Consider the following 27,569-nt stretch of genomic DNA (forward strand, 5'->3'; position numbering starts at 1 on the left):
TAACTATTTTTGATAAGGGACTGGATGTACTGCAGTAACCGCAGAAGCATTGCACTAATTGGCAGAAGAAAGCCAACAGTGTCCAATGTCTGCTTCAATCAACAGTAAATCCGTGCATCTCTTTTGTGCACCACTCCAGGTAAACATATCTGCAGCTCAAAGGTGATTGTTTTAAATTGGCAGCCTTCACGATCCCTTTTCACTCCTCCACAATAAGGCCTCTGTGGTACTCCCCCATCAAGTTGTCTACTTTGAGCAGTGTTTTGTTCTGAAGGGGAATTTACACACTGTCTCCTGGTTAATTTGGGCTATAAGGACCTCTACAGGCTGATCTTGAGCATGACAGAGACATTTATCAAATGAGCGCATCAGATCGTGTATAACAACGGGGCGTGGTTGTATTGTAAAGTTATATTAGTTCGTGCAACTCTTCTTATTTTACAAATATTAGTTTTATTCAGTGAAATAAATCAACGAAACAAACACATTAAAAAACGAATAGCTGCAGTTGGCTGTGCCTTCTAATGTATGGCTCTCATAAATTCCCTTTTGCTTACAGCTGTCCAACCCATGTAAGAAAAATTACTCAGAATAAAAAAAAAATAAAAAAAAAAATACAAGCGACACTTTTCACAAACAAAACAATAGCATCATATTTAACTCCCTTAAAACAAAAATAGAATTCTATTGCTGATGCTAGCTCAAGATTATTCCATGTTATACATATAGGTTGTTTTGGCACTGTTCTGAACACTCATAAAACAGATGAAAAAAACAACAACACAAAAGTAAATATTGCAAAAAGTAAACACACACAGGTCAACACAACTTATTCTTGTGCAATCTCACAGCATCGTACAACAAATATGGTTCTTACACGTCAAAATGAAAGGACACTAATGCTATCCAGTGGCTAAAACAGGCAGAACCTCAAAACCATCCAACCAATATTGCTAAAGATAACATAATACTGAACAATATAGTCTAGGCTCCACAATATCCACCAACGTGTTGCTGGAATTTACAATCTTCCAAAAATGCAACTGATATGTTCTATTAGAACCACTTCAGCCAACAGTGAAATCTTACAATATGAAATTCACAGCGTTCATTAACAAGGAAATACGTATATACATAGATATAAAAGACGTTCAATACAAAAAAAACAGGCTTCAGCCTCGTGCATTATTTCATTTCAACTGACCATATGGCAGTTATTTGACTCGTGAAAATAAAATTCTATCACTAAAGCTAGTTACACTATTTTATACATGTAAGACACAAGACATGGTGGTCATGTGAACTCATGCAGTTCTGTCGTTATGCCTGAGGCTGGTGACTCTGAGAACAAAACTTTTGGTGCTCTGTCTGTACCGTGGCTGAGTGAAGTAGAAAAGAATAGGGTCCAGAACACTATTCATACTGGCAAACGGTCTGGTGCTCTTATAGATGATAGAGAAGAGGTTTCTGACCTCGCAGGAAACACCGGGCAGCGTGCGCACCACCAGGTACGAAGTCTTGGTGAGGTGAAAGGGCAGGAAGCTGATGCAGAAGGCAGCCGCCACCACAATGATCATTTTCACCGCCGTGTCGCGTTTGTCTCTTGTCTGTACATTGACGCATCGGTAGGAAGCGGGGAGGCACAAGACGTGGGCCATTCTACAGTAGCACATCATCACACCTATAAAAGGCAAGAGGAAGCCGATGCAGGTGAGGGCCATGCCGTATGGATAGTAGTGCACAGACTGCTTTGGCGTGCTTAAATCGTAACAGACGGTGCGGTTGCGCTGGATCCCCGTTGAGGCAAAATGAAATGTGGGCGCGCAGAGGAGGGCCACCACCAGCCACACCCCTCCGCAAATGAGCCACGCCAGCCTCCGCCCGCCTTCCTTGTGCCACACGGCCAGTGGATGACAGATGCCGATATAGCGGTGCACGCTGATGCAGGTGAGGAAGAGGATGCTGCCGTGAAGGTTACTGTTATAAGAAGAAGAAAAACAAGACATTATATTGGACTCTGAAACCAGCAAACAATAACGGACTCGTTTTTTTCGTACGTCTTCTAATAACTTGAACCTCACCTGTAGAACTGAAACCGGACTAGTTTGCAGGCAAAATCGCCAAAGGGCCAGTAATCATGACTCCCATAGTTATAGATGAGCAGGGGAAGTGACGTCACGTACAGGAAGTCGGCGATGGCCAAGTTGAGCATGAAGATGTTGTTGCGGGACAGACTGGGACGCCTCCTCCATATCTTTAGTATGACGAAAAAGTTCAGCGGGAGGCCCAGCAGGAAGACAAATGTGTACACGGCCGGAAGGAGGATACGTTTGAAGTCCTCCTTGTAAGTACAACGTGGGACTCCTTGTCGGCTGACATTAGCGACGACGGCCAGCAGGGCGACGGCTAGCTTTTGATCTGTGGGCTGGACACTTATGTTGAAGACACCCAGGGTGAAGGTTTTGGAGGTCAGACTTTCAGCTGTGAGGGATTCAACAGAATATGGCATCTTCATATCCTGGACAAGAGACAAACAGTCAGTCATTCATCTTGCTGCAGTAGGAATATAAAGATAATACAAAGATACAGATATATGAAACGTTTACTTCGTGTGAATAACAAAATATTTGTACTCTGTTATGTGATAAAACGGCTTAGCAGTGTCAATCATTTCAAAACACTGACAGATCAAATCTCTTCAGACAATGATTCAGAGGTATATTTCACAATTCAAAAAGATTGCACACGTGAAAGCATGCCTACACTGTCTGCGATTTTGAAGTGTGTGTGTGTGTGTGTGTGTGTGTGTGTGCCCGTGTGTGTGTGTCAATGTCCGTGTCGATGTGTTTGACGTTTCTCGGAATGCAATTTCGTAATTCCTGAGTTAGGGAAGTGTGCCAGTGGACTCTAGAACATGTCTCTACACTGAGCCATAAAGTAGATAATGATTCACTGAGAACGGGCGTGATCAAGCCTTTCTGACGTAATAAAAAACAAATGAAATCACTATTCAGTTATTATTTTTTTTTAGACATATTAATATTACTTCATCTACTTCAGTGCTTTCCAAATACAATCCACACAGTCATTTTGCACAAGTGTAAAATAAAATCAAGGTGAAAGTTGAGTAGGTTGTTCTGTTCCATCCAAAGTGAAGTTCTCCTGTCACCACGGTAATGAAAAGCAGTTACATGAAACCAAAGGTCTGATTTCTATCCTGAAAGAACCTAATTTTAGCATCGTTCTAGTTTCACCACCACTACTGAAGAAAAGAGAAATGAAAACATGAAACGGCTTTCTCTTTCCCTGCAAGTCCTCACATGAAAATTAGAAAGCAAAGGAAAAACAAGCCCCACTTCTGTGCCAATTGAATGAGGCCCAGTAAAACCGGTCTGTTGCCCCACATTCAACTTATGTGTGTCAATACAATTGGCAAAAGATGGGCTGGAGAATGCGGGAATCAATTCCACTCCCTGTCGTGTCGTCTTACCAACAGCGACGTGATTGGACCAACGGGGCATGCACCCGTGCCCCTTGAGTTTTCATTTATTTCCACGCAAGGCTCTCGATCTCCTAAAATTCATGCCCTGATGTGGAGGGAGCCTCATCCAGCTCCTTAGCAGTAAGGCCTTGGTCTAAGGACATCAGCTCCTGAGTTCTCCCTCTGATTAAACCTGCAATCATATAATACAATATAGATGAATGCCCTTTCTTGTTTGGAGGGGTGATAGCCTGAGGGATGCGACATGGAGGATGGGCTCCTTGAGGTTTTCATATTCCTCCTCCACTAAGCCTTCATCCTGCTGCACCTCCTCATCCATTTGTTCCAACAGCCGACCCCCATTCTCTGGGTTAACTATGACAATGTGACTGTACAAGTGTTCCACACCAATCAGCTCCCATGTAAAAGAACACACATTATAAAACGATCGTATATAAAGTTTTAAATATACACTCCAACAAATATGTTACAGTTAAACTTTTTGGGGGATGGCACAAGTTCTTAGCATAAACATGTAAATCAATGATAACTGTGACAACAGGTACGCGTTTCCCCACATTTCTTAAATGTCGTGATAACAAGATGCACTTGACACATTTGGTTGTTAAACAGGAATAATGCATACCTTGACAGACAGTTGTCGATGACTGCTGATGTCTTTCTCCGAATGTTTTTCCTCCCGGAGGTGCACCACAAAATGTGGAAAATTAGATCGTGTGCTGATTGGCCACAACTCGTTGGAGTAACTATATCGTGCGCTGATTGGTCAATCTTATGGTGAGCTCCTTATTTGATTGGCCTAAAGTAAAACTTGGCGACGCATCCGCAGTGAGCAAAGAGCGACAAAGATTTCAATAGTATAGCAACAGGATTGTGTGCAACGGGGGATTAGCTCAGATGGTAGAGCGCTCGCTTAGCATGCGAGAGGTAGCGGGATCGATGCCCGCATCCTCCAATCCTTTTACTTTATGGGTGGTGATAAAAACTTCAGTGGCACTTTTAGATGGGTATTATTTACCTTTTGGTCTGGCGACGGATTACTTACAGCACGGGGGATTAACTCAAATGGTGGAGCGCTCGCTTAGCATGCGAGAGGTATCGGAATCAATGCTCGCATTTTCCAAAACCTTTACTTTTTGGGTGATTGGCAATTTTGGAATGGTATTATTTAGGTTCTGTTCTGACTTTGCAACTTGCTCAACATGGGGGGATTAGCTCAAATGGTAGAGCGCTCGCTTAGCATGCGAGAGGTAGCGGGATCGATGCCCGCATCCTCCAAACATTTTGATTTTTGGTTGGTGATATACTCGTTGTACGTATATCATATATATATATATATATATATATATATATATATATATATATATATATATATATAAATATTCATGTATGTATGTAAGTTATGTATGTATGTATGTATGCGTATATATATATAGATATAGATATAGATATATGTAAAATGTCTCTGAAATTTCTATTTCTTTGTGTGTCTTGACATGTGAAGAAATAGACTATAAAGCAGACTTTGACTTTGACTTAAACTTCCAAACGTTAAATTTTTGGGTGGTGGTAATACTTTGGTTTTGGAGTGGTATTTTTTATAATGTTTATTGGCAAAAGTGTTGCGTCAGTGAGGGGGATTAGCTCAAATGGTAGAGCGCTCGCTTAGCATGCGAGAGGTAGCGGGATCGATGCCCGCATCCTCCAAATTTTTTCTCAAGAGCGTGCTTATTACCTTCTTATAGTGATACTACGTGATTGCCCTTCACGGGGGATTAGCTCAAATGGTAGAGCGCTCGCTTAGCATGCGAGAGGTAGAGGGATCGATGCCCGCATCCTCCATTAATTTCTTTAGAGCATTGTTATTTACTTCTTGTAGTGATACTGCGCATGACAATGAACAAGGGGGATTAGCTCAAATGGTAGAGCGCTCGCTTAGCATGCGAGAAGTAGCGGGATCGATGCCCGCATCCTCCAAGACTTTTTCAATTTTGGTTGGTGACATACACGTTTTAAGCACTTGGGTTTTGGAGAAAAATACGTTAGATTGTCAAATGTCCACTTACGTGGTTAGCATGGGGGATTAGCTCAAATGGTAGAGCGCTCGCTTAGCATGCGAGAAGTAGCGGGATCGATGCCCGCATCCTCCAATATTTTTAGTTTTTTTTAGTGGTATTTTGTCACTTTTTGGAGTTGATATTCGCTTTTTAAGAAAGAACATTTTTTTCAAGCAAAAAATTTAGAACTGTACATTGACAACAGTATCTGTCGTAACAAACACGACAGGCGAAGTTGGTAATATATAATTGTAGAAAAACTACCAGCTCATATCATGCTGTAAAATATTGCATTACGCTATATTACAATGAAGAAAAATCATATAAAACTTCATTTAAGACAAATGCTTCCTAAAGTGAGTCCCTGACTCGCGTGAAAAGTGGTGTCAATTCCCACTCGATGACGTGCCGATGGGTGCGACAGGTTGTTCGTGTATATACGAATGTGCCCTGCAACTCGTAGGTAAAGTAAAAATTCTGCGAACGCCAAATTGGCTATTGATAATGCACAATCCTGGGAGAAAAATAAAATCTATTAGTCAGCAGTTGTGACTTGTATCAGAGTGAAAGTTTATGTTGCAAAACCCAGTCAGATGACTGAGACCAGACAAAAGAGAAGTGAAAGAGTTCCATCAGTATGTCTGAATCTCATTATTTCCTCAGACGTCGGGGGGGGAAAGCAAGTTGCACAATTTAAACATGTATTGGAAATGCCGTTTATTTGAATTTTCTCTATGTACAGATGCAGTAATTACAATTATGTGACTAACAAATAAATCATGAGACATTCTTCCTTTTATAGGAAAATTTTAATAGTTATTCAATGTTCTACATTTTACAGTAAATATACAATTACAAACTTGGCTTAGTTATAGTACTAAGATCACTAACTGATCTTACAAAGAAATAACCCAACATAAAAAAAAACAACCCATTAAAAAAACAAAAAAAAAACAGATTTACACTTCATATCACAAGCCTGACGCAGGTCCTTCACTCTGGACCAAATAGCTAACAAACAAGTCACTTCTCTCAACGCTTAACAGCCGTTGTTGGGTTTTAATTTTCGAACACAACCTTACGGTAAATACCATAGCATGTGCAAACTGGGTACCAAACAAAAACTTCCAAAAGTTGGATTGTTCCTAATACTTGATCCAAGAGGAATGGATGCAAGTATGCTCTCTTTCTTATTTTTTTTTTTTGGGAAGACAAGGAATTTCCACTTTTTGCATCACATTTAGTGTCAAATTGAACCGAGAGTTATCGCTTACAAGTTGAAAATTAAAATGCTGCAGCAGAACATCCGAGGAACTACTCACTGTGATAGTAGTGTTTTGATTTGTATTCAAGACTAAAATAAGACTTAGCAACCGCAAGGCAAAACAAAGAAGGAATAAGTGTTGAAACTGGAAAGACAGAGGTTTGCTGAATGGTTTGGTCGCACTTTAAACTGTCAAAGTGGAAAAGAATCATTAATGTCAGGGAAAAGAGCCCAGTAAACTGTTTTTTTTTTTTTTTCTTTCTTTCTTTCTTTCTCTCTCATGTAACGCTCAGGACAGAATAAAGAAAGGAAGTACAACGGTATTTCCTCTAAACACATCTAAGTGTTTAACTGTCCATTTTTCATTTAAGTGCAAATTGAAATCAAGGAGAGGCAAGGAATGGAATCTAATGAGGAATCATAACCATGGAAAACAACTGCTTTGAGCTAATTGTTTTGGGTAATGATCTAAAACAGCAAAGCGGGTCTGCCTCGCTAGCTTCCACATTAAAAGAGGCAATGTGTAAGCACCACAACAACTTTTCATCTTAAACCTTTTTTTAATATATATATAATGGCAACATGGCCAATCATCTAACTAATGTTCATCACTTATTAACATCATCACTGGTGACATCTGCTGTCTTCATTTGCTCTGTGGTGGAGTTATTAAAAAATACCGAAACATGGTGAATTGAGTACAAAGTATGAGTGCCACACATCACAAAATATACAGCTTTTTTTTCTCCTCATGACTATTGTGGTAAAAGTACAACTTAACTTTTTGTAATATCTGTGTATATTTTTCATCACAATAATTAAGACTATTTGCGCAAGGTTTTGATTTCTTCTCAATGTGGCCCCGTGAGCATTTTGTGACAATTTGAGAGGCCAGGGTTTGAATTAAAAGGAAAGCGTGGTCACGGGAGGGCTGTGGCAACTTTTGGATTCCCTGTCATGCAAAATGATATTCAAGGGGGTGACAAAATGGCCACACAAGTGAGGTGTGGCATGGCTTGAGGGGGAAAAAAAAAGAAAAAAAGTAGGACAGACATCAAGAAACCAGCAAGACAAGTTAAAATTTGGACAGGCAATATGCATTAACAACAATGGGAGAAAAGAGGACAGTCATAAGAAAACAAGATTCACAAGAAGCAAGACTTAACAAGAATTCACCAGTTACTTAGGAAAAAAAATAAAGTTACCGAACAACAGTGACATATGGCACAAAGGATGCGGAGGCTTCAGGACAGAGCCACTGGCCCGTCAAACAGACCATGCGCGTCTGTCTACCTTAGGCCTGTCAATCACCCTCGACACGCGTGAAAATAAAAATAAGCGACTTGGGAGGGTTTTGATCAATACGTCATGTAGCGGTTGCGTTAACCCCTTGCCTTGACACACAGTGACGTCTCCTTCCCCTCAGTCGGATACTGTCGAGGGCAAATCGACTGAAAAGGAGATGGAGCTCAAATGAAATATCAAAAGCACAAACAATAGCTGCCACACGCTTGCAACCATGCTTAGCTAGAAATGCATTACTGTACCACTTGCTGTATAAATATACTGCATTTTTTTTTTTTTTTTTTTAAACATCCAATGCTATAGTTAAACACCTGAATATTATGCATACCTATTGCGCGGAATTGACCAGAGTGAACAAGTGAACAAATACTGTCACGTTAAATAAATCCTTCAGAAATATAAAATGACTTGTGTTGCAAGAAGGGCCAATTGAAAAACAAACTGATTATTTATTTTTTTCCGGTAGCAACTTGATGCAATATTTCTTGAGTTAATGCTCTAGTGTAGAAACATTGGTGGGACTAAGAATAACTCAAACACTCAACTTTGTCTTATTTTAATTACAAGAGAGCTTCTCTCACACTCTTGCGATACAAAGCCTAAAGGTACCTGTGACTTAGCATTAAAATATACGACTAGTAATTATTTTATTTGGTTTATCTAATGTTGTGCAACTGTTCTTCACAAAGTTATTCAAAAGCCAAATTGTTGATATGTTTCTCTTTTTGTTAATGGTCGACAATAAGGATGCATATAGTGCCTGCAAACTTCTTTTTAAAAGACTACAAGCGTTGTTTTTTTCTTGAAAAATTCAAAAAGCTGATAAAAGAATCATTTAATGAGGCATTCCCTCTTTTTTTATTGCAATATTAGGCCACCTCGTCTACTAACCTTTGTGGTAAATGCTCTTAACGTTTTTTGAGCGATTTTGTTTTTTTGTGAATCCTGAAAATGCTACGCACATAAATTTTACACATTCCACCAGCCTTTCCTCAAATTGAGAACCAATAACCAAAAAAATGGGTTGACAAAAATCTAATTGTCACAGTCCAATAGAAGCATGCACTGTTTATTTTATGAAATCCTTTTTTGTTTACATCCACTGGGATTATTTTTTGTGTGGATTATGTATGCGCTCGTCACAAAACAGCAACGATTTATTACTCTTTAAAAGTCAGATTACAGCATTCTTTGAGTACAATAATCCTACCTCGGCCACATTTACGCTTTCACACAATGAACCACTTTGGGTTTAGCTATTTTTGCGACTTAGATGAGCAGACTTTAGTACTGGCTCCAGTGAATTGAAGTATCTTTTATCTTATCAAGTACTTAAAAAACATAGGCATGTCTGCTACTTCAATTTTAAAATGAATTAAGATTATAGTTCTGTTTAAATCGGTTTTGCACTTGCACTCTGAAGTCACTTTCAGCGGTATTTTAGCTGTTGTTTAAAATAAAAAGATCTGCGTACGCTTCTGCGCTTGCTGGATGTTTGGTTATTGGTCCTCATGTCGACGTTTATGCAGTCCTTTGCAGGTAAGATTTCACAAACCCAAAATGTCTTGCACTGTGAATGGCCACCAGCCAACACAATCTTTTTAAACTTCCCTTGCCCGCCTTGGATTTTCTTGTGTTGATCAGTAGCATAACTGAGTACTGTACACTTAAGTGCCAAAAGGCATTCATGTTTTTCACCCCCCAAACTCAGAAGCCTGCGTAAGTCACTGTATGCACGACCACCCGCACTGTTCTAATAATCCAACATCAATCACAAAATGTGATCAAGAAATGTTCTTTAGCGCTATTCATGTCACGTGTCACAACATACTAGCCTGCATAGTATGTGGCATGAAGTCGGTGACGGTTATTAAGCGCACACCACAAATGATGTTTGTATGCTGCTGAAAGCCGTATACAATTCACATGGAGACAGAGAGACAAGACAAGACAGACAGACAGACAGACAGACAGACAGACAGACAGACAGACAGACAGATAGTGAGGTGTTGGAAGACAAGTGAAGTTGGACTGAAAGTGAACCAATGCTGATGAGGAAAATGGTGAAAAGGAACTGCTGGTGGAAACATAAAAGTAACTCAAAACAAGGTGAAATTGAATGGAAAAGGCAAAAGAATATCTAACAATTTAAAAACCTGCATGAAACCAAATTGGGTATTTAAACCCTGTGCTGATATCTAGTTTGAGGAAATTTGGCAGCATAAGTCAATAGGTCTTGTATTTGCAAAGAGTGAAGGAAATGATATTGAGGAATAAGTGCGCTAAAATTTCCAGCCAACTGAGCAGCAGTCGGCGGGACCACATACACCCCCCCACCACCCAAACACACACATAAACACACAGGAACAACATTTGTGATTGGTCTGCGTCCTTCTGGAGTTGCAATGACAAAGGAAGTAAGGGGGAAAGAAACCCTGAAAATAATTATAAAAAAAGAAAAGGTCAAAACACGGCAATAACTGGTTGGCAAATGAGCAGATTTTTAAAAATGAAACGAAATAAAATAAAAGCAGCTTTTGTAAAAATGTTAGAGAATGATATTAAAGTGGCTGTTGCACTTTAGATTTGTTCTGCAGACACGGTGGCGAGTTCCCATGGTTACCAGGAGTCTGGGTCAGATTTGAGCAGTTGCATATGATGGCGGACTCCAGATCTGGAGGAAAATAAGAACAGCGATACAAGTTGGTGACGCATGTACTATCATCACATTAAAACTCGGATGAATGAGGGGAAAAGAAATGTTATGCAGCTTGGTTGTCAAGGAGACACAAGGGTAGCCACAGAAGAATTGCATATGGAAAGTTAATGAGGAGACTGGCCAGAGAAGAGATGGAAGTGGATGGGGCTCGCTTACATAAACTGGTGGGCTCTACCAGTGAGGTGGAACGTAGCTGTAGCCAGGTGTGCCCTGGGGTCTGTAAGTGGGCACAGTAACGGGGTGTCCTCCGATAGGGCCATGCTGGGGCGTTGTCAGCAGTGTCCCTTTGGAAAGAGAATGAAGAAGTTAAGAAGCGCAAAATGGCTCTTGACATTTGCCAGTATGCTAATGAAGGATTGTGCTAGTTTGACACCTGCCTCAGATTCATTTATCATTTCGTAAACAACAAATCTGTGGTAGTCTAACGCCCCAGCTTTACTTGCAGATGTCAAAGCGATGAGGGAAAAAAAAAATCCAGGACTTCGTATTACTAGTACATGTGTCTCACGCGTGGTCATACCTGCACTCATAGCCATGGTCGTCCCGGCTACCATCCCCATGGCAGCCATGCCGTTGTTACGAGGAGTGGGTACAGGGACGGGGGCCGGGTAGAGTGCTGTGGAGGGGATGCTGTTTGGTTGCACCACGGTGGTGTGATGGATCACATGTGGCTGAGCTGCATACACCGGTTGGGTATAATATGCACCCTGGAGATGAAGATGTTCATCATTCGCAGAGGAAATACCCTGGCTCAAGTATTTGATGTGTTCTTCTGAAGGCCCCTTACCTGTGTGTACAGGTTCTGCTGTGGATAGGCACTGCGGATGGGGTACATAGCTGTCGGGTATGGTGTCGGGGTTGGGGTATAGGGAGGAGGAGCTCCATTTGACTGAGTAGGTGGCACTTTGTATGGAGTGCCCGCTGCAGTGTATCCTGGGGGGGAAAAAAAAAAAAAAAAAAAGAGTATTAACGTAAATTCAATTTGAATCGACATTGTCAGGCTAGATGAGCAAAGATAAAAATAAATAAATAAATAAAAAAACAAGTGCTGACATGGTCAGCTCTTCTTTATTGTAAAAACAATTACTTCCCCTGACGACAAAAACATACAGTGCAAGGGAATACATCTTTATTTATATAGTGCTTTCACACCAGCTGCTGCTGTTAACAAAGCACTTTAGAAAAGACGATGTGAAATAAGCACGATGAAAAACTGTGTAAATATCTTATGCAGGTGGTGTGGACAATAGATGTGGCCTTATGAGGAAATTTGCATGTATATTAATCCACTCATCTTAAAATGCACCAAACTGCCCCCGGATGGTGGCATTTTACTCCTAAGTTATTCATCAACTTGCACATATGTGACCAGTGAATATGTTCATTTTCATTACCGTATAATATATATATATATATATATATATATATATATATATATATATATATATATATATATATATATATAAAATATAATATAATATAATATAAATATATATATATATATATATATATATATATATATATATATATATATATATATATAAATACATATATATATATATATATATATATATATATATATATATATATATATATATATATATATATCTTTACGATTACAGCGTGGGGACCAACATTTTGAGGTTAGGAACCACAGTGCTCCTAGTTAACATAAAAAGTTAACTTGGAGTCCCGTCTTTAATTAAGGCAAGCCTAAAATTGACATCGTGTGAATCTCAATTCAAGAAAATTATGAAAGGAGGTGCATTTTATTCGGAAACCTGCAGATGGTGCCCTGCTGCTGTTTTCTCTTTTTTTGGGGGGGGGGGGGGATTATGAAAACGTCGTTGACGGCACTTAAAAACACATTTGAAGATAACACAGAAGTGATACATTTAACACCGTGTCACTGAGGCAAGACATTGGGCATGAGTAATAATAGCTTACGACCAGCGCTCCTGCTGTAAAACAGTCTAGTCTAGAGAGTGTACATTGTTGGATGTAGTACCGCAGAATGGCCACTCGGAGGAGCCTGAAGGTCAAACATGTTGCTAGCTAGTGCTGCACTGCTTATGAAAGCAAGCTTCCCTTACACAAGGACAAGGGAACAAAGAGATGCAGGAGCTCTTCTTGCTCTCACTTTGTGTGTGCGTGCTTCTAAAGAGAGCATATATTTTTACTATACTGTGATGCACGCATGATAAGAATGTTTTCATTTATTTTACTGTTGTGACAAAATATATATACATATATATACATACACACATATATACACACACATATATATATATAATCTGACGATGTCATTCATATATACACGTGTATGTATATACATATATATGTATGTATGTATGTATGTGTATATATGTGTATATATGTGTATATATGTGTATATATATATATATATATATATATATATATATATATATATATATATATATATATATATATTACCAGTCGTTACTGACGGAAATCATTACCAGAGAACATTCTTTTTTTTCCATGCATACAAATTTTACAAATATTCAATGGCGTGAGTGTTGCCAGAAAACACTTGGCAATTTAACATCATTTAATATTTGAATCGATTTTAGCTTTTACATTTTAAGAGTAATAATAATAACCAGCTTTTCAATTTAATGCTGTTGGTGATTTTGGGGCACCCACAGGAGACTCCAGCGCTCATAGCATTTACCTAATTAGAGAGTAGTTTGAACTGGTCTAACTTGGATTAATTTCAAGGAAAAATGCTGTTTAGAGCTTTTGGGCAGTCTGAATAAATTCATGGTTCTACCTTCAAGTATTTCAGCATGTGATCTCAGCCATCTTTGGGGAGTTTGTAGGAACGTGTCAACAGGAAAAAAAAAGTAGCCTTTTGTCAACGTGTCAGACAGACTGGACTCACCAGGTGGATACCCAGGGCTCCCTGTTTGATATAGGTTTGGTGTATATGTGGGTGCCGTGGTGGGATACCCTCCTGGATAGCCTGCTGGACATAACAGGGAGAGACAGAGATTAAAACAACCAGGGAAATGACACACAAACACACATATGGGAAGTGTTTGGATTAGAGAGATGCGCACAGATGGCGCTCATTAAAAAATAAAATGTCTGAATTAGAAATCCTGTCCAAATGGCAGCCAATATGCACCGACCGCGTAAAAAAGACACACTTGACAGGAAGACGTAGGAGGAGACAATTCAGACATATTAGCAATACATGGAGAAACGCGCATGAGGGTTTAAAAACATGGAACACAAATGCCTCGCCACATACAAGTGAAGGAAAGTAGCAGATGTCATTTCTGGTACAGAAGATATCATACATGCCAATCACTGTTATCATCTCTCAGGAACATTGTGGATTTATTTTTTTGACAGGAACATTTCAATTTTTTCAGGAGCATTTTAATTTTATCAGGAACATTTGCGTCTCAGCCAGAACAACAAATGTGCTGCCTGAAAAATTCTGAACGATACGAGTATTTTTAGTCCATCTACTTTAGTTTGGAGTGACAAAATATCAACATCCTGCTTGTTTTAATTTCAGTGTTGATTTATTCAATACGATGTGGCATTTTTTTGTTAATTATACAATAATGTAATGACAGATATCAGTGTAGTCAAATATGAATTTATTAAAAAGTAAAAAAAAAAAAAAAAGTCTAATGTGCAAACCAAGAAAATGACATAGGTGATACTATGAATATTTAAAATACATGAATGTACTTTGAGTCAATCCCCCATTTAAAATAAAATAGAAACTGTTTTTACTGGCTTCTGATTTCAAAGCTAGTTGTGTTTTGTGAATTAACTGTTCATAGGTGGTTAATGGAGGAAGAGCAAAGGAGACAAGTGGTTACTGAAGGAAGAGTAAAGGAGACAAGAAACGCAAGATCACATTGTGGCGAATAACTAGTTCTTTGGAAGGGATTAGCGTCCATTGTCATTTTTTTTAATTTTTATTCAGGGCAAGTGATGTTGAACAAGATACTGTACCAGCAAATGTTTGAATTGTCTTACTTGCAAAGGCCATGTTCTTGGGGTTCCCATAGGGGGTTCCTGGTTGAACAGGGCTGTAGACTGGATTCATGGCTGAAGACAACCTGTTTTTGCTTAAACGATGTGAAACAGAGAAAAATGTGACATAAGGAAAGATAAGGTTAGAGTAAAAATAGAAAAAAAGACATCTTTGCATGATACACAGAAACAAATCCCAAGCCAACATTCTTATCTTGCCAAACATCCAACCAAAGGATTTTGCCAGTGTTCTTGAATCGAAATCCCTCATAAATGAACAGACATCAAAGTAAGCTGAGCAAAACGCAAAGAAACGCTGAGTACTAAAGAGAAAGAATGAGGCCCGCTGGTTATGCTAATGGCTTAGTCTGCTGCGTGGCGGCAAAGACAGACGTTACACTTACCTCCCTCAAAGTAAACATCGGCACGGGCAAGTGTGTGTTAGTGTGTGCGAGCGTGTAGATGTGTGCCGCGTACCTCTTGTGCGTGTCTGGTTGATACATGAAACTGAATTTGTCTGTGGGATGCCCGCTCGCCATTTCTTGCTGTATGCAAATGAGGAAGGAGTGGAAGTGGATATGCAAATCTGAAATTAAAACAGTGAGAGTCCATGATTACAACAAACACAAGAGAAGGAGGGGAACTAAAATGCAAGGCAAAGAAAACAGGGGGAAAAAAGCAAGCGGTTGTGTATCGAGCGTGTGAGTGAGGGAGTGTGAGTTGTGTCTTCAACAGCACAAAAACGGAAGAAATGGGTTTTAACAAAACTGTCCTCAACACTATTTTATGTTTGCAGTATCCTTTAATGATTCAATGATTGCTCAATGATAGCTAACAAATGTAAAACAAAACAAAAAACACCCTAAAATATACCTAAATGTGTAACATTTCCCTCGACTTTCGAGGCAGATCTGGGGAGTTACACATGAGGCTCATCTATTGGACTTTGCTTAAATGGGGGATTAAATAAGAATGATGGACCTTTTCCCAAGTGCATTGAAACTGTCTTTAAGACGGTGACACTCACTTCTTCGCGGCTGCTGCCCATTCTTGACTCGTATGACACAAGATCAACATCTTCAATCGCAATGGCTCCATTTAACGGTGTCATTGCACCTAATGAAATATACACTTGACCTGTTTTCTTGAAGTAGTCAAAAATGCAATTATAATAGATATAATCACAACCTGATCCAATGAAACAAATGTATTTGGTCTTGTAAGGTGGAGTTGTCACAAAAACCACAATGAAAGATTTTGAAAGCCTCTGTCCTGGTTGTTTTGTCTGTTTGCTTGTGTCTGTTTTTGTGTGCGTGCGTGTGGGATTGAGAACATTCAATCAAAGCAGTGATTTCACAATCCACACAATGAAAAAGCACAAGATGTGAGCAGACAACTCAAGAAAATTAACATTGTGCAAAATCTTAAATCGCAACATGAATATGCATAGCAGTGACAGCACTATATACAAATTAAAAAAAATAATAAAAAATATCAAGCCATGAGTGCCTGGTGTGGTGTAAATACAAATTTGGGTTACTTGAGAGAAATATGACACCGATTGTGATCTAGTATCCTATATTGTGTATGCTCCCATGTATGCACTTCTGTGAAATGGAAAATGCATATTAATCACTTTAGGCTTCTTGCTTCTTCACAGCTAGTCAAAACATTTTCCTTACTGCAGCGTTGTTATGACATCCTAATTACGCAATAATAAAAACTACAAAAACAAGACACCAGTCATAAACAGAATACCAACGAAGCACCTTTCGAAAAATGGCATTAATGTGGTCCGCATGAGTTATAATGTGCATGTCAAAAGAGTGGGAACATAGCTCATTAATACAGGCCAAGCAGCTAAGATAACCCTGAGGTCATACCCACCCAATATAGTGCCTACCAATTACAGATGATGTCAATGGACGGTGAGATATGCACATGGGCTAAGGTGTTGCGGAGTGAATGAACGAAAACAAAAGGGGCACCCAATTGTGCCTAATAAACCTCTATGTGTGTGTGTGTGCGCGCGCGCAAACACACACACTCGCCTGTGCTGAAGTGGGCGTGTCTAACGACAACTGCCTTTGTTTCACTGCGTGTCCAGTCAAGCTTCATCAAATGAAAAGATGCTCAATTCAACAATCACTATTCAAACCCAAAGTGAGCTTGTTACTGACATTTCCAGTCAATCAGCAGAATATTGCCACAAATACGCAACTCAATGAGGATTTGTTTACAGTGAAGGTTCATACATCCATGGCCGTCAACACTTCAATCTCAAATCCTCCGTTGACTCCAAAAAGGATCAGCGCTATTTTATTGGCATTCACAATGAGCTCCACCTGTTGTCGGCTTAACCTGAAATCTTCCTCAGAATTTAGTTTGGCTTGGACTCTATTAGTGGGACTTCATTTGGGATGAACTCATAAGCTCTGGCCTCAAGGCATGATGATCAAACACAGCCAGTGAGCCTCCATGCTAAGTTGCTAAAACAGCTGGGGGTTTTGTGCTGCGCGGTTGTCAATGCTGCGCATCTGAGCTTTGAGATGTTGCTGAGTACGCCTGCATATTTTCTCTTTAATAGTGTACTGTTTGTGTGTCTGGAAATAATCATGAAGATTCCACCCCATAAAAGGGAGCTTCCTTATAGCCCCGAGGGACAAGAGAGATTAATAATGAGAAGAGCAAAGAAGGGAGAGCGAATTATTGTTAAAAGAATGAAAGAATCAAAGCTCCCACACACATGCGGCAGCCATTGGTGGTGAACGTGTATGATACATTGCAACCCCCCCTATCCTCCCACATAATACCTCACCCGGCATCTATTCTTACAGTAACAAATCAAAAGCAGTGGGCGTAATCACACTTCCACGTAAGAGAGAATAGAACACACCAGTTTCAACAATCCAACACAAAGAAACATCCTCGAGATCAGTGGTCCGCCCCCTAACCTTTTTTTTTTTTTTTTTTTTTGCGTGACGAACCATGCTCTGCTAGAAAACAAAAAAAGACTGCATGAGAAGTAGAGTTATCTATTGATCTTATTGTATTTATGGCTGCTGCTTGTGGTCGGTGAGAAAAAAAAAAAATCTATGACACATCGTTCAGGTGCAGGTGATGGTATCAAAGGTTGACTCCTGCTGTCTGAACAATAGAACTTGCCTTGCAGCAAGCAGCTCCCAACACACAGCTCTAGGCTATTTCAGATCTAGGACACCGTTAGACACATTGGGACACATGTCCCATTCTCGCCGCGCTGCTTTTTACCTACCTCGCCACTCTCTTCTCCAAAAGCAGCTCATCAGTCACACACCTCTAGGGCCCGCATCCCTTCATTATGTTCATGCTTTCCAGCCTGCTGAATTGTGAACCCACCTACACAGTGACTTGAATTTCCATTTAAGACACTCTCGACTTCGAATAAATATTCAGAAAATTTAACAAGTATTTGTTCCACTCTAGACATGATCCCTTTGAGATATACATTCCAGCAAATGTGCTATTAGGGGGATAACTTTATTTGGGTTAAAAATATATACAGTGAATTCAAAATTAAATCTAACAATATGCAGTTGTATTATTTTGTCATGTTGAGCCACTTTTGCACTAGAAAAAAAATAACGGCACAAAGACATAGATAAATATTTAATTGACCCGAAGAATGATTGATAACAGCCAAAACCCATAGCCAAATTTCAACCAGCACCAAATTGCAACATTATGTACAGTTAACCAAGGACACAGGACAAGAAGCAAGGTGAAAATTGACGACTGCGAGTGTATTGTTCTCTAATCTACAAAGAACAACACATTGAGTGCTTGAACCACATGGGAATGAAGTGGTGCTCAAACAGTCTGTTATGGGACCAGCCTCTCATGACATTAAAAACCTCCTGGCTTTCTAGGCTTGACAGTTTTACAGCCACTTTGTACAGCCCACCATTCACACACAAGAGGCTGCAAACAATGCAACCCCCCCCCAAAAAAAAAACCCATCATAACATGCTCCACACATTCTGTTTTGACTCCTTCAGGACGAAGGAGGAAAAAAATCAAATTAAATTTGCCTCTCACACTGACATGTTGAGAGCTCAGCATGAACACTTTGATTTAATGAATGAAAATGACTTGCATTTCTAAAATACTAATCACATATATTCCTGCAATGTAGCCCTTGGATTGAACCAAATTGGCAGCCGTGCAGCACTCTTAGTGAATTTCATCTATTGACTCACAATATATGTATAAATAAATATATATTATTAGGAATATTTTTGATTCTACATTTGACAATCTTGTAAACAAGAGGTCCGTGTGGATGTAGCTTTCCTTCCCACAGTGACTGGCAACATCCAGCATAAGAAGCAAACGTCTGCTCAATTGGTGCACTCAATTTTGCCACGATTGTTTCAGTTATCAGTAAACTATTAAAGCCGTACAATGAGCAATTTAAATTCTTCACAATTGATTCAGCTATTGTTATTCATAATTACTTGACGATTAAAAAAAAATATTCGAAAATGAACTTAACTGAATGTGATGAAAAAACGGACAGAACAGCATCACTAGTAGTTTTGAAATTATTCAAGGTTTGGATCTTTTTTGGTGTAAAGTTGGTACAAGGAACCATTATGTTTTGTAAATTGATGATAAAATGTCGTCGCATGAACCGAACCAAACTATCAAGTTGTAGCATTAACTTGGCCATTAAATACTGTTAATAAAGCTCTGATATATATAATAGATGCAAGAGTTAAAGAGATCCAGGTGAAATCGGTGCGTACACATGGTTACAGTTTGCTACAGTTTAAAATAGCAGAACAGAAACAAAACAAACGGTCGACAGCGTTCCTCATCAGATTGGCTCACGTTTTCTTATTACATCCCCGTCGTAGGTTCATGTTTTTTTCTTATCTATCCCAACGTAGCACGCCAACTGGGCAGTGCGTCACATTCCAAAGATAGCAAGCAACGCCAAAACAGCCACTGGTGGACAAAAATGGTCACACTCAAACAAGCTCAATACACCATTTTGAATATCAACTCGGAGATGCCATCTTGCCAATTATCACCACGTTAGCAACGCAGTACACGCGTGGCTTTCTTCTTGCATTCCGTGGCAGTCCATGCAGGAATCCGCGTAAAGGCTCACTCATAATATGCCAATGTTAGCTTAGCGAAATAAACCGCTGTAGCATCCCTGCATCTTTCCTTCTGCACGTTCAAATAGCTAATCAGCGGGTTAGCTGGAGTAAGATTAGCAGATGACTAATACAAGGGGGGGGGGGGGGGGTAACCGCAGTGGGCCACGCCGGACAAGACCAGAAAAACAAATTTTAACGCCCCGTTGACAAACTTCTCCCACTAAAGCCGCTGCGATCTTCCAACTACTTTCCATTCTGTTCTTTCAGCTAGCCTGCTTCGCCAAGCTAGCCCGCTAATTCCCAAAACAGCCAACGCGGAGGACAATTGGGGCTCCACCAGGAAAAGAAAGAGCCTCAAAACAAACAACACGGACGTGGGTGTCCCCCCCCCCCCCCCCCTTACGAGGCGACAACGACACTTACCAACGTCACTTGGTCGAAGAAAACGAGTTTTTTTTCTTTCTCACTCCCGCGCGTGATGGGAACCAGTGTAGTCGCCTTTCTCTCGCGTGGACTTTTGCCTCGGGTCGGTGCGGGCTGGCTGAGCTCGAGCTGCGTTTGTGTGGGCCCAGTGGCGCTGCTACAGACGCGGCCGTCGAGTGGGGGATGGGGGATGCACTGTCGGGAGAGAGGGAGGGAGGGAGGGAGGGGAGGAAGGAGCGAGGGATGGTGAAATGGATGCAGGGATGCAGGAAGGAGGCTAAATGACAACGATTCCAAAATCCCAATGGTTAATAACAGCTGAAAAGAAACTAGGAGGAAAAACAAGCACACAATCGAATTAAACCACGAGTGATTGCTTACAGTGATGCCCTTGCAGTTATTGGGTGGTCTCATTAGATCAATAACTTTTAAAGGTCTGTAAATATTGACTTGATTTAAAATTGACACGGCACGGCACGCCGCTGCGTTATTTGGTCATATTCGGTGCCCTGCATATTGCTTACCCAACCACACGTTGGGCTTCCCAGTAAGACAGCGACATCAAGCGGCGATAAAATGCAATGCGCCACAATGTCAGTAGCCTCATGCTGATGTAATTTGCAATAATCGAATCTCCTTGATTCATTGATTTTAGAGGTGTGGAGTTTCACTATCCTTGTTTACTAATTTTCAGGGGCTGTTACTAGTAGAAAGATATTAGAAAGATAATAAATGTGTTTTTAAATTAGATAGTTTATTATTACATTTATTTCTTGGAAAACTAGGAAAGTAATATAACCTCAAGAATTACCTGTAAAGTATGTGTTTATTTATATTTATCTTGTATCTGTGCTCAATTAATTTTAGTTGTGGTGGTTGAAATGTCTATCAGGTATGCGTTGCAAAAAAAAAAAAGCCACCAAAAAAAAAAAGTGTAAGTGTCAAATTGGAAGTACAGTAGCTCTCAGTTTTAGAGGTTAGTGAATCACTATAAAATAAATGAGATGCTGAAGTTCCAACATAAAAAGATTACCACCCAATATTCAGTCTCCTTCTATATGTGTATAAACGCGTCTGACATTTTTTGATATTCATGTGATCTTTTCTGTTTTATATTTTTATTTTATGTTTTTGAAAAAGCGCTTTGTTGCCTCAAAAGTATTCAAGTTGTCACCAAAAGACGTATCGCAGTTCTTTAAGTATTTTGTAGTTTTGTACAAGCGCTTGGGGGAATTCCAATGAATATTGTTGCGTAATCGTGATTATTAATGCACACCCGAAGAAGTTAGTTGAACTATCTTTAACATTATATGCACAGTATATTTCTTAACATTTTATTCTCCACGTTTTCGCACGATTTCCGATTTGAAAATCAACCAAGAGAACTACAGTTCCCTTCAGTCGTTGCGCTTACTTCCGCCTGAAACAAACCATACATGCACGGATATAATCTAAATCTTTAAAACTCGTTGGATTTTCAATCAATATTGTGTATAACATTAAAATTTACATTCTACTTTTAAAATTTCGCAGCGACAAGCAAATCATAGTATTTCCGACTTCTCGTACCATATCTACCTTCCCTGACGTTCCCGGGAGAGCTATCCATGGTGCTGTAAGTAGAATCCGTGTTACCTGTGCTACGTGAAGCTTTTACAAGTGACATGTCTTATACAATAATACGTTCAAATTGAGATTTTCTATACCTAAGTGGCCCATCAGTAGTCATAATTTTGGTGCTTATATTAGGCTAGTGCACAGCGCACTATTTATTGCACAGGGAAGGGTATAGGCATTACCAAGTAATACAACACATTTACTTGCTTAGAAATTCCACTTGTCATTTATTCCCTCTCTTTTTTTGATGGGTGCTCAAGATGGCTGAGGAAAAAGAGCCTTGCAGCAAGATCCGAGAGGGTCACACCTTGCTGCAGGTGTCCAACACGCATGGACTTCAGTTGCTGGGTCTGCTCAGGTCATTTCGGGAGCGAGGCCTACTATTTGATTTCACCATAAAAGTCCAGGAACAGATTTTTCCCTGTCATCGCTGTGTTCTTGCTGCCTGCAGTGATTTCTTCAGGTCTCGATTTTCTTTCTACCTGTACATTTTTTGGAGAGAGAATTTTGCAATAATTTGAAAGTTTTCTTTTCTTTATTTTTAGGGCCATGTTTGAAGCAGCTATGCGAGAACGTGACGATGGTTCCGTAACACTGTGTAACCAGTGTCCAGTTGTGATGGAGTCCTTCCTGGATTTTGCCTACTCTGGTGAAATTCTTATCACAGAAGGGAACGTAGACTCTCTGTTTCAACTTGCCTCCTTTTTGCAGGTAGAAACACATAGCTCCGCAGCCACAGATCTATATGACTCTTTTCTCAATCTTTTTATTCTTATGGTATTGCCTCAAAGAAAATTAATTGATATTTACTCAATTGTACATGATATTGTACATTGAGTTCAAATAAAATTTTACTTACTTGGTGTTGTTGGTGTCTTCAGGTGTCAGTTCTATCCAGAGCCTGTAGTGACTTCTTGTTAGGAACGATAGATCTTGGTAACTGCCTGTCACTTTTGGCCCTTGCCGAAGCATATGGCTCAGCCTCCCTCCTCCGAAGTGCCACCGACTTTGTGGTTCAAAACTTCCAAGACCTTTCTGACACACAAGAATTCCTGGACATGCAGGTGCCAGTCAGCCGTCAACACGTATCTTTCTAAAGGCAGCTTCTAAAACTAGTTCCAATCATTGTAGGTGAATGTGTTGGAGGGGTGCCTCAGGTCAGATGCCCTCTGTGTGGCCAGTGAGGAGGCTGTGGTCATGTCACTTCTAAAGTGGATCCGCCATGACCTTCCTGGAAGACAGAAGCTGCTACCCACATTGCTATCTCTAACGAGACTTCACCAGCTACCGCCACATGCATTTCAGGTATTCACACAGTCAATGTCAGGTGAAAAGATTCTCGTCTCAAATTGATTTTCTTTTCTGTAAGTCTCTTCGTGATTCAGATCTGCTGAGCAGCAATCATTCCTGTATGGCTCTGATCTCTGAGGCTCGGAGCAGACAAAGTCAGCACAGTGGATTGTTCACTGATGCCAGACCTGCCACCACACAGAGCTACATATATATCCACAAGACGGAGGAGAACGGAGTTGTCCGCCACTCTTTCTGCTACTGTCTGGAAACAGACCAGTGGAGGGAGCTTGGATTCAACCAGGAGGATGGAACAAACATGATGCCAGATCTGCCAGGCTCCCATCTGACTAGCTATGCTGAGAAGGTACAACATGTGATTGCAGGAATCGTGTATACACTGCCACAACTCCTACACAGTTTAATTAAATCCAATAGTGGGCCTGCAGCACTTTTATCTGGGAAATATATTGCGTAGCAATCAAGTTGTTATTTTTAGAATCAATTTATCTTCCTTTGACAATGTTATAAAACGCATAAAGAGTCTCACTTGCCAACTCCATGGCCATTTGAGAGTTCATGGTGTGCTCAGTTATATCTGACATTAGCCAATTAGCACAATGACCAAAAAAAAAAAAAAAGCAAATGACCTTTGAATGCTTCCCTTCCCCTCTTCCTTCAATTGCCCACAAGATGTTTATCACTGGAGGTTGCCGTGGAAACTGTTACCGGGCAGTACGAATCCACGTGGCGGAGCCTTCCCATGATGCTACCGATGAGGTGTGGTGCTTCTCCCCCGTAACAAGAACCTGCACACCTGCTCCAGCGATGCCGAAACCCCGAACCATGCACACAGCAGTGGTCTGTCTGGACCGAGTTTATGTTATTGGAGGGCGGACGAAGGGACACAGAGGGGCTGCTCTGAGTCTGCTCGAGGTGCGTTTGTGGACTTTTTTTTTCGATGTATGTCTAAGTCAGAACATTTGCTGGCAGTACAACATGTTATATGTTCAGGTGGACTATTATGACCCATTGGCCAAGAGCTGGTTCTCAGTCAGTCCTCTGCCAACCGCAATCTTCTATCCTGAGGCCAGTGCTTGTGGCAGCGTTATCTACACACTGGGATCGGAGGTGGAGATAACCGACTCCTTCAATCCCTCACTGGACTGTTTCTTCAGCTATGATGCCCAACAGGACCAGTAGTGTCGCCTGGTGGCAGAGTTTGGCCAGTTTTTCCATGCAACGCTAGTAAAGGCTGTCTCAATTCATAAAACACTACACCTCTGTGACTTATCCACTTACAAGGTGAACACACAAAATATAGACCGATTCAACAAACAAATGTTTGTTGTAAGATTTTCCTGATCATCCTGCAGGTATACAGTTTCTGTCCAGAGACTTGTGTGTGGAAAGGAGAGGGATCATTTGAGTGTGCAGGGTTCAATGCTGGAGCAGTTGGTATACGAGACAAAATCTACATTTTAGGTGGTGATTATTCCCCTGATGAGATTACAGATGAAGTCCAGGTAAAATCCAGATTCTTTTAATTTTCCCTTCATATTGCTCGTGTCAACGTCTGGTCATGTGACAAAGATGTGACACAGAGCAAATGAGTCCATTTTGCGGATAGAGTGACTATAATTGGATAACTTCGCATATTTCCTTTGTTAGGTGTATCACAGTGACAGAAGTCAATGGGAGGAAGTGGCGCCCATGCCCAGAGCTCTGACTGAATTCCATTGCCAGAGCATCAGCTTCAATAGGCACACAAATCCATGGAGTGATATAGAATGATGCACACAGGTGGCAAGGTGAAGGAAAGTAAATTCCAACTGCAAATTTTTCACATTTAATCAACAAAAAATGACTATATAACACAATGCATTGTTTTATTTTTTATTTTTATTTATTGTTTATATAGCAGAGGGACCCCCTTTTTATATGTACAGAGGCTGACAGCAATATTTTGTGTGCAAAAAAACAACTAGAGTCATTCAAATAGGGAATTTATTCTGCGAGAAGTCAACAATAATTAAAATATTTGATTCAATTACACACAAATTATTTAAATACAGAATTAAAGAGCATACAGACTCAAACATAATAGCATGTGCGAGTCCATTAAGTGTCATCTTGCATTGTTTGAAAACAAGGGTGGAGAGATTTGCACGGTTGGTTAGGTTTCTGGGGGTTTTTTTGTTTACATTTTCCTCTTTTCTGGAAATCCCCTATTTGATTTTGATACAAGAGCAGGATCTCCAAAAAGCGTAGCTCTAAATCCCAAATTAGTTTACTTTGGTAACCGCATTAAAATCACACCATTTCCATAGACGAAAACACTAAAACTGAAAGCTGACCTAAAATAACCGCAGAAACCATGCAGACTCCATAAAATGTCTCCCATCTCCTCCGAGAGGAGATGGAGATGGGAGGAATGTTCATGTTCCGCATGTTAGTCCTGATATGTTTTCACCAACAGCCACATCAAGAGAACGGTGATTAAGACGATCATGAAGTTGAGGAAGAGTTCCTGCACCGAGCGATCCATGGCCGCTTTCCAAACAGGCAGATTAGGAGACAATGGCGATTAGGCGACAGCTGCTGAAGGTGGTACACACGGCAACAGGGATGGCAGAAAGGAAGCTTTGCTGTCCAACCCCCCACCTGAGCAAAACAAACAAGCAGATTTGCATGAAAAGTGAAAGGCAAGGCAGCTTTTTTAATTTTGCATATTTCCTTCTCAATGTTACTCAGTTTACATAATTAAGAATATCTATATAAAGAACTAAAGGCACGCAAAAGCAAAGTGCAAGGTACAAAAGCTTGCTATAAGATTGTCTGCACAAGTGCCATAAAAATATACTGTAGATTAATATTAAGTTGTGGTCACCTGTCATCACCTTTAAAAATTCCAGATAATATTTATTCAAATTAATAAGGTAAGAGATTTTCTTGCATCCTTTCAGGCCTCAAGTGGATTATTACCTTTTCCTTTATGTCATGTGCTCCAGTAGAGTTTTTTTTTTGTTGTTGTTGGTCTTGATTTGCAAAAAATCCAAACTGTCTATAGTCTGCAAATGTCTTCTTTAATTTTCTTCCCTCCGTGTCGAGCTTCAGCTTTCTGCCCTGACCGGGGACCTGGCCTGCCCCTAAAGTAGTCAACCTCAGTGGACCGCCCATGGCTCACATGCAAACATAATGATGTCACCTACACTATTTAAGTGAACAAACCAATCAAGTGTTTTATTTTCCACAATCTGGTCTACGACACATAGCCATAGAGAGTCTCGCTCTCACTGTCTGAGTTATTTATAGCAAATTATTGCAGATATGAGGTGGCTTACAATTGCTCCAAATACAATGCATGCATCGTCTCATGGATGGAGGAATCTGTCACAGTATCGGGTGTGAGGCGATGCACAAGATGAATAATGCAGTCAGCTTTTCAAAATGTAACATTGGAGGCTCAGATTCAAGTCCAACTGAAGCTGCAATTCATCATTATGACATGTCCTGTAACCAAAGCTGGTATTGCTTATTTTCTTTTTTGGTAAAATGTTTACATGTAGCTTCAATATCACGAGTCACTGAACCGATCTATTTCTCATTTGAGCTGTCGAACATCTATATCCTGGCCGATTGTTCGACCGTAAACTTTGCATAGTCAAAGAGAGCAGGCCATTTTCAGCACTTTAGGTCAATATTTCTAAGTGGCCCAACGAATACATTTTTTGAAAATCAATCGAACATCCATATCACTGGCCGATTGTTCGATCGTAAACTTTGCATAGTCAAAGAGAGCAGGCCATTTTCAGCACTTTAGGTCAATCATTTCTAAGTGGCCCGAGTAATAGATTTTTTTGAAAATAAAATTACAGGATTTTGACACGTAATAAACAACTGAAGGAACTGGTTCAATGTTTCTTGTAACATCAGACATTTGATGATTTGGGTCAATTCCAGATGCAATCATTCCCCCACCCCCAACATGTATTGGCCTGATCAGCTTCAAATGTGGATGTGAGTTGCATAGTTGTGTTATTGTGTGACCCATTAAAAAAAAAAAAAAGCAAAAACAACTCCTTGCCTACATTAATTTGAGTTAGCAAGTGATGCTCTTGTGGCTGTTTGTTTTCCACTTCTGCATTTCTTTCTTCCCTTCTGTGCCGTGCCGCTCCCAAGAAAGAATCTGACCGTCAGCCAGCAATCCTCTCTGCTCATCTCA

At 40.1% G+C, this 27,569-nt stretch overlaps 4 protein-coding genes and 3 non-coding genes across 15 annotated transcripts; 4 read left to right on the forward strand and 3 right to left on the reverse strand.

The window, feature by feature from the left end:
• Nucleotides 1–627: 627 nt before the first annotated feature.
• On the reverse strand, nucleotides 628–4,187 carry p2ry6 (pyrimidinergic receptor P2Y6). Of its 3 annotated transcripts, XM_085917273.1 has the most exons (4): nucleotides 4,128–4,187; nucleotides 3,491–3,674; nucleotides 2,082–2,518; nucleotides 628–1,977 (listed from the first exon to the last, which is right to left on the reverse strand). In XM_085917273.1, the coding sequence occupies exons 3-4, from the start codon at nucleotides 2,513–2,515 to the stop codon at nucleotides 1,305–1,307; spliced, it is 1,107 nt and encodes a 368-aa protein (XP_085773399.1). In that variant the 5' UTR covers nucleotides 2,516–2,518; nucleotides 3,491–3,674; nucleotides 4,128–4,187; the 3' UTR covers nucleotides 628–1,304. The 3 variants fall into 3 exon arrangements, with proteins under 3 accessions (XP_085773399.1, XP_085773400.1, XP_085773398.1); XM_085917274.1 differs by lacking the exon at nucleotides 3,491–3,674 and having other exon boundaries at nucleotides 4,128–4,158; XM_085917272.1 differs by lacking the exons at nucleotides 3,491–3,674; nucleotides 4,128–4,187 and having other exon boundaries at nucleotides 2,082–3,480.
• A 197-nt stretch (nucleotides 4,188–4,384) lies between these two features.
• trnaa-agc (transfer RNA alanine (anticodon AGC)) lies at nucleotides 4,385–4,457 on the forward strand. The gene has a single exon. It is a non-coding gene; the product is annotated as a tRNA-Ala (tRNA).
• A 250-nt stretch (nucleotides 4,458–4,707) lies between these two features.
• Nucleotides 4,708–4,780, forward strand: trnaa-agc (transfer RNA alanine (anticodon AGC)). The gene has a single exon. It is a non-coding gene; the product is annotated as a tRNA-Ala (tRNA).
• Nucleotides 4,781–5,136: 356 nt separating this feature from the next.
• trnaa-agc (transfer RNA alanine (anticodon AGC)) lies at nucleotides 5,137–5,209 on the forward strand. The gene has a single exon. It is a non-coding gene; the product is annotated as a tRNA-Ala (tRNA).
• Nucleotides 5,210–6,294: 1,085 nt separating this feature from the next.
• Nucleotides 6,295–20,961, reverse strand: fam168a (family with sequence similarity 168 member A). Of its 7 annotated transcripts, none has more exons than XM_085916221.1 (9): nucleotides 20,819–20,961; nucleotides 20,438–20,632; nucleotides 15,345–15,453; nucleotides 14,871–14,953; nucleotides 13,642–13,836; nucleotides 11,635–11,780; nucleotides 11,368–11,554; nucleotides 11,004–11,131; nucleotides 6,295–10,802 (listed from the first exon to the last, which is right to left on the reverse strand). In XM_085916221.1, exons 3-8 carry the CDS (start codon nucleotides 15,404–15,406, stop codon nucleotides 11,019–11,021), a joined length of 786 nt encoding a protein of 261 aa, XP_085772347.1. In that variant the 5' UTR covers nucleotides 15,407–15,453; nucleotides 20,438–20,632; nucleotides 20,819–20,961; the 3' UTR covers nucleotides 6,295–10,802; nucleotides 11,004–11,018. The 7 variants fall into 7 exon arrangements, with proteins under 7 accessions (XP_085772347.1, XP_085772346.1, XP_085772343.1 ...); XM_085916220.1 differs by having other exon boundaries at nucleotides 13,642–13,833; nucleotides 14,871–14,962; XM_085916217.1 differs by having other exon boundaries at nucleotides 14,871–14,962; nucleotides 20,819–20,953.
• Nucleotides 20,962–22,314: 1,353 nt separating this feature from the next.
• Nucleotides 22,315–26,113, forward strand: kbtbd3 (kelch repeat and BTB (POZ) domain containing 3). Its single transcript, XM_085916524.1, is given in 10 exon segments — nucleotides 22,315–22,517; nucleotides 22,600–22,765; nucleotides 22,936–23,118; nucleotides 23,186–23,359; nucleotides 23,424–23,711; nucleotides 24,038–24,280; nucleotides 24,359–24,649; nucleotides 24,721–24,870; nucleotides 25,016–25,155; nucleotides 25,824–26,113. Coding segments are annotated over 9 exon segments (1,821 nt in total). The 3' UTR covers nucleotides 25,139–25,155; nucleotides 25,824–26,113.
• On the reverse strand, nucleotides 25,281–26,470 carry sln (sarcolipin). Its single transcript, XM_085916525.1, has 2 exons — nucleotides 26,330–26,470; nucleotides 25,281–26,008 (listed from the first exon to the last, which is right to left on the reverse strand). Exon 2 carries the CDS (start codon nucleotides 25,890–25,892, stop codon nucleotides 25,797–25,799), a length of 96 nt encoding a protein of 31 aa, XP_085772651.1. The 5' UTR covers nucleotides 25,893–26,008; nucleotides 26,330–26,470; the 3' UTR covers nucleotides 25,281–25,796.
• Nucleotides 26,471–27,569: the final 1,099 nt, after the last annotated feature.

This window comes from Syngnathus leptorhynchus, chromosome 7, assembly GCF_054491065.1.
Source record: "Syngnathus leptorhynchus isolate UIUO chromosome 7, UIUO_Slep, whole genome shotgun sequence".
In the NCBI taxonomy this organism is placed as follows: domain Eukaryota; kingdom Metazoa; phylum Chordata; class Actinopteri; order Syngnathiformes; family Syngnathidae; genus Syngnathus; species Syngnathus leptorhynchus.

Excerpts from the sequence above, each read along its gene's own strand:
- p2ry6 (XM_085917272.1), bottom strand. The coding sequence starts at position 2,545 with ATGACTGACTGTTTGTCTCTTGTCCAGGATATGAAGATGCCATATTCT. Across the intron at positions 1,978-2,081 it reads GTCCGGTTTCAGTTCTACAG|TAACCTTCACGGCAGCATCC; the intron begins GTGAGGTTCAAG and ends TTCTTATAACAG.
- fam168a (XM_085916217.1), bottom strand. The coding sequence starts at position 15,406 with ATGGCGAGCGGGCATCCCACAGACAAATTCAGTTTCATGTATCAACCA. Across the intron at positions 11,555-11,634 it reads AGCAGAACCTGTACACACAG|GGTGCATATTATACCCAACC; the intron begins GTAAGGGGCCTT and ends CTTCATCTCCAG. Across the intron at positions 11,132-11,367 it reads GACCATGGCTATGAGTGCAG|GGACACTGCTGACAACGCCC; the intron begins GTATGACCACGC and ends CTCTTTCCAAAG.
- sln (XM_085916525.1), bottom strand. The coding sequence starts at position 25,892 with ATGGATCGCTCGGTGCAGGAACTCTTCCTCAACTTCATGATCGTCTTA.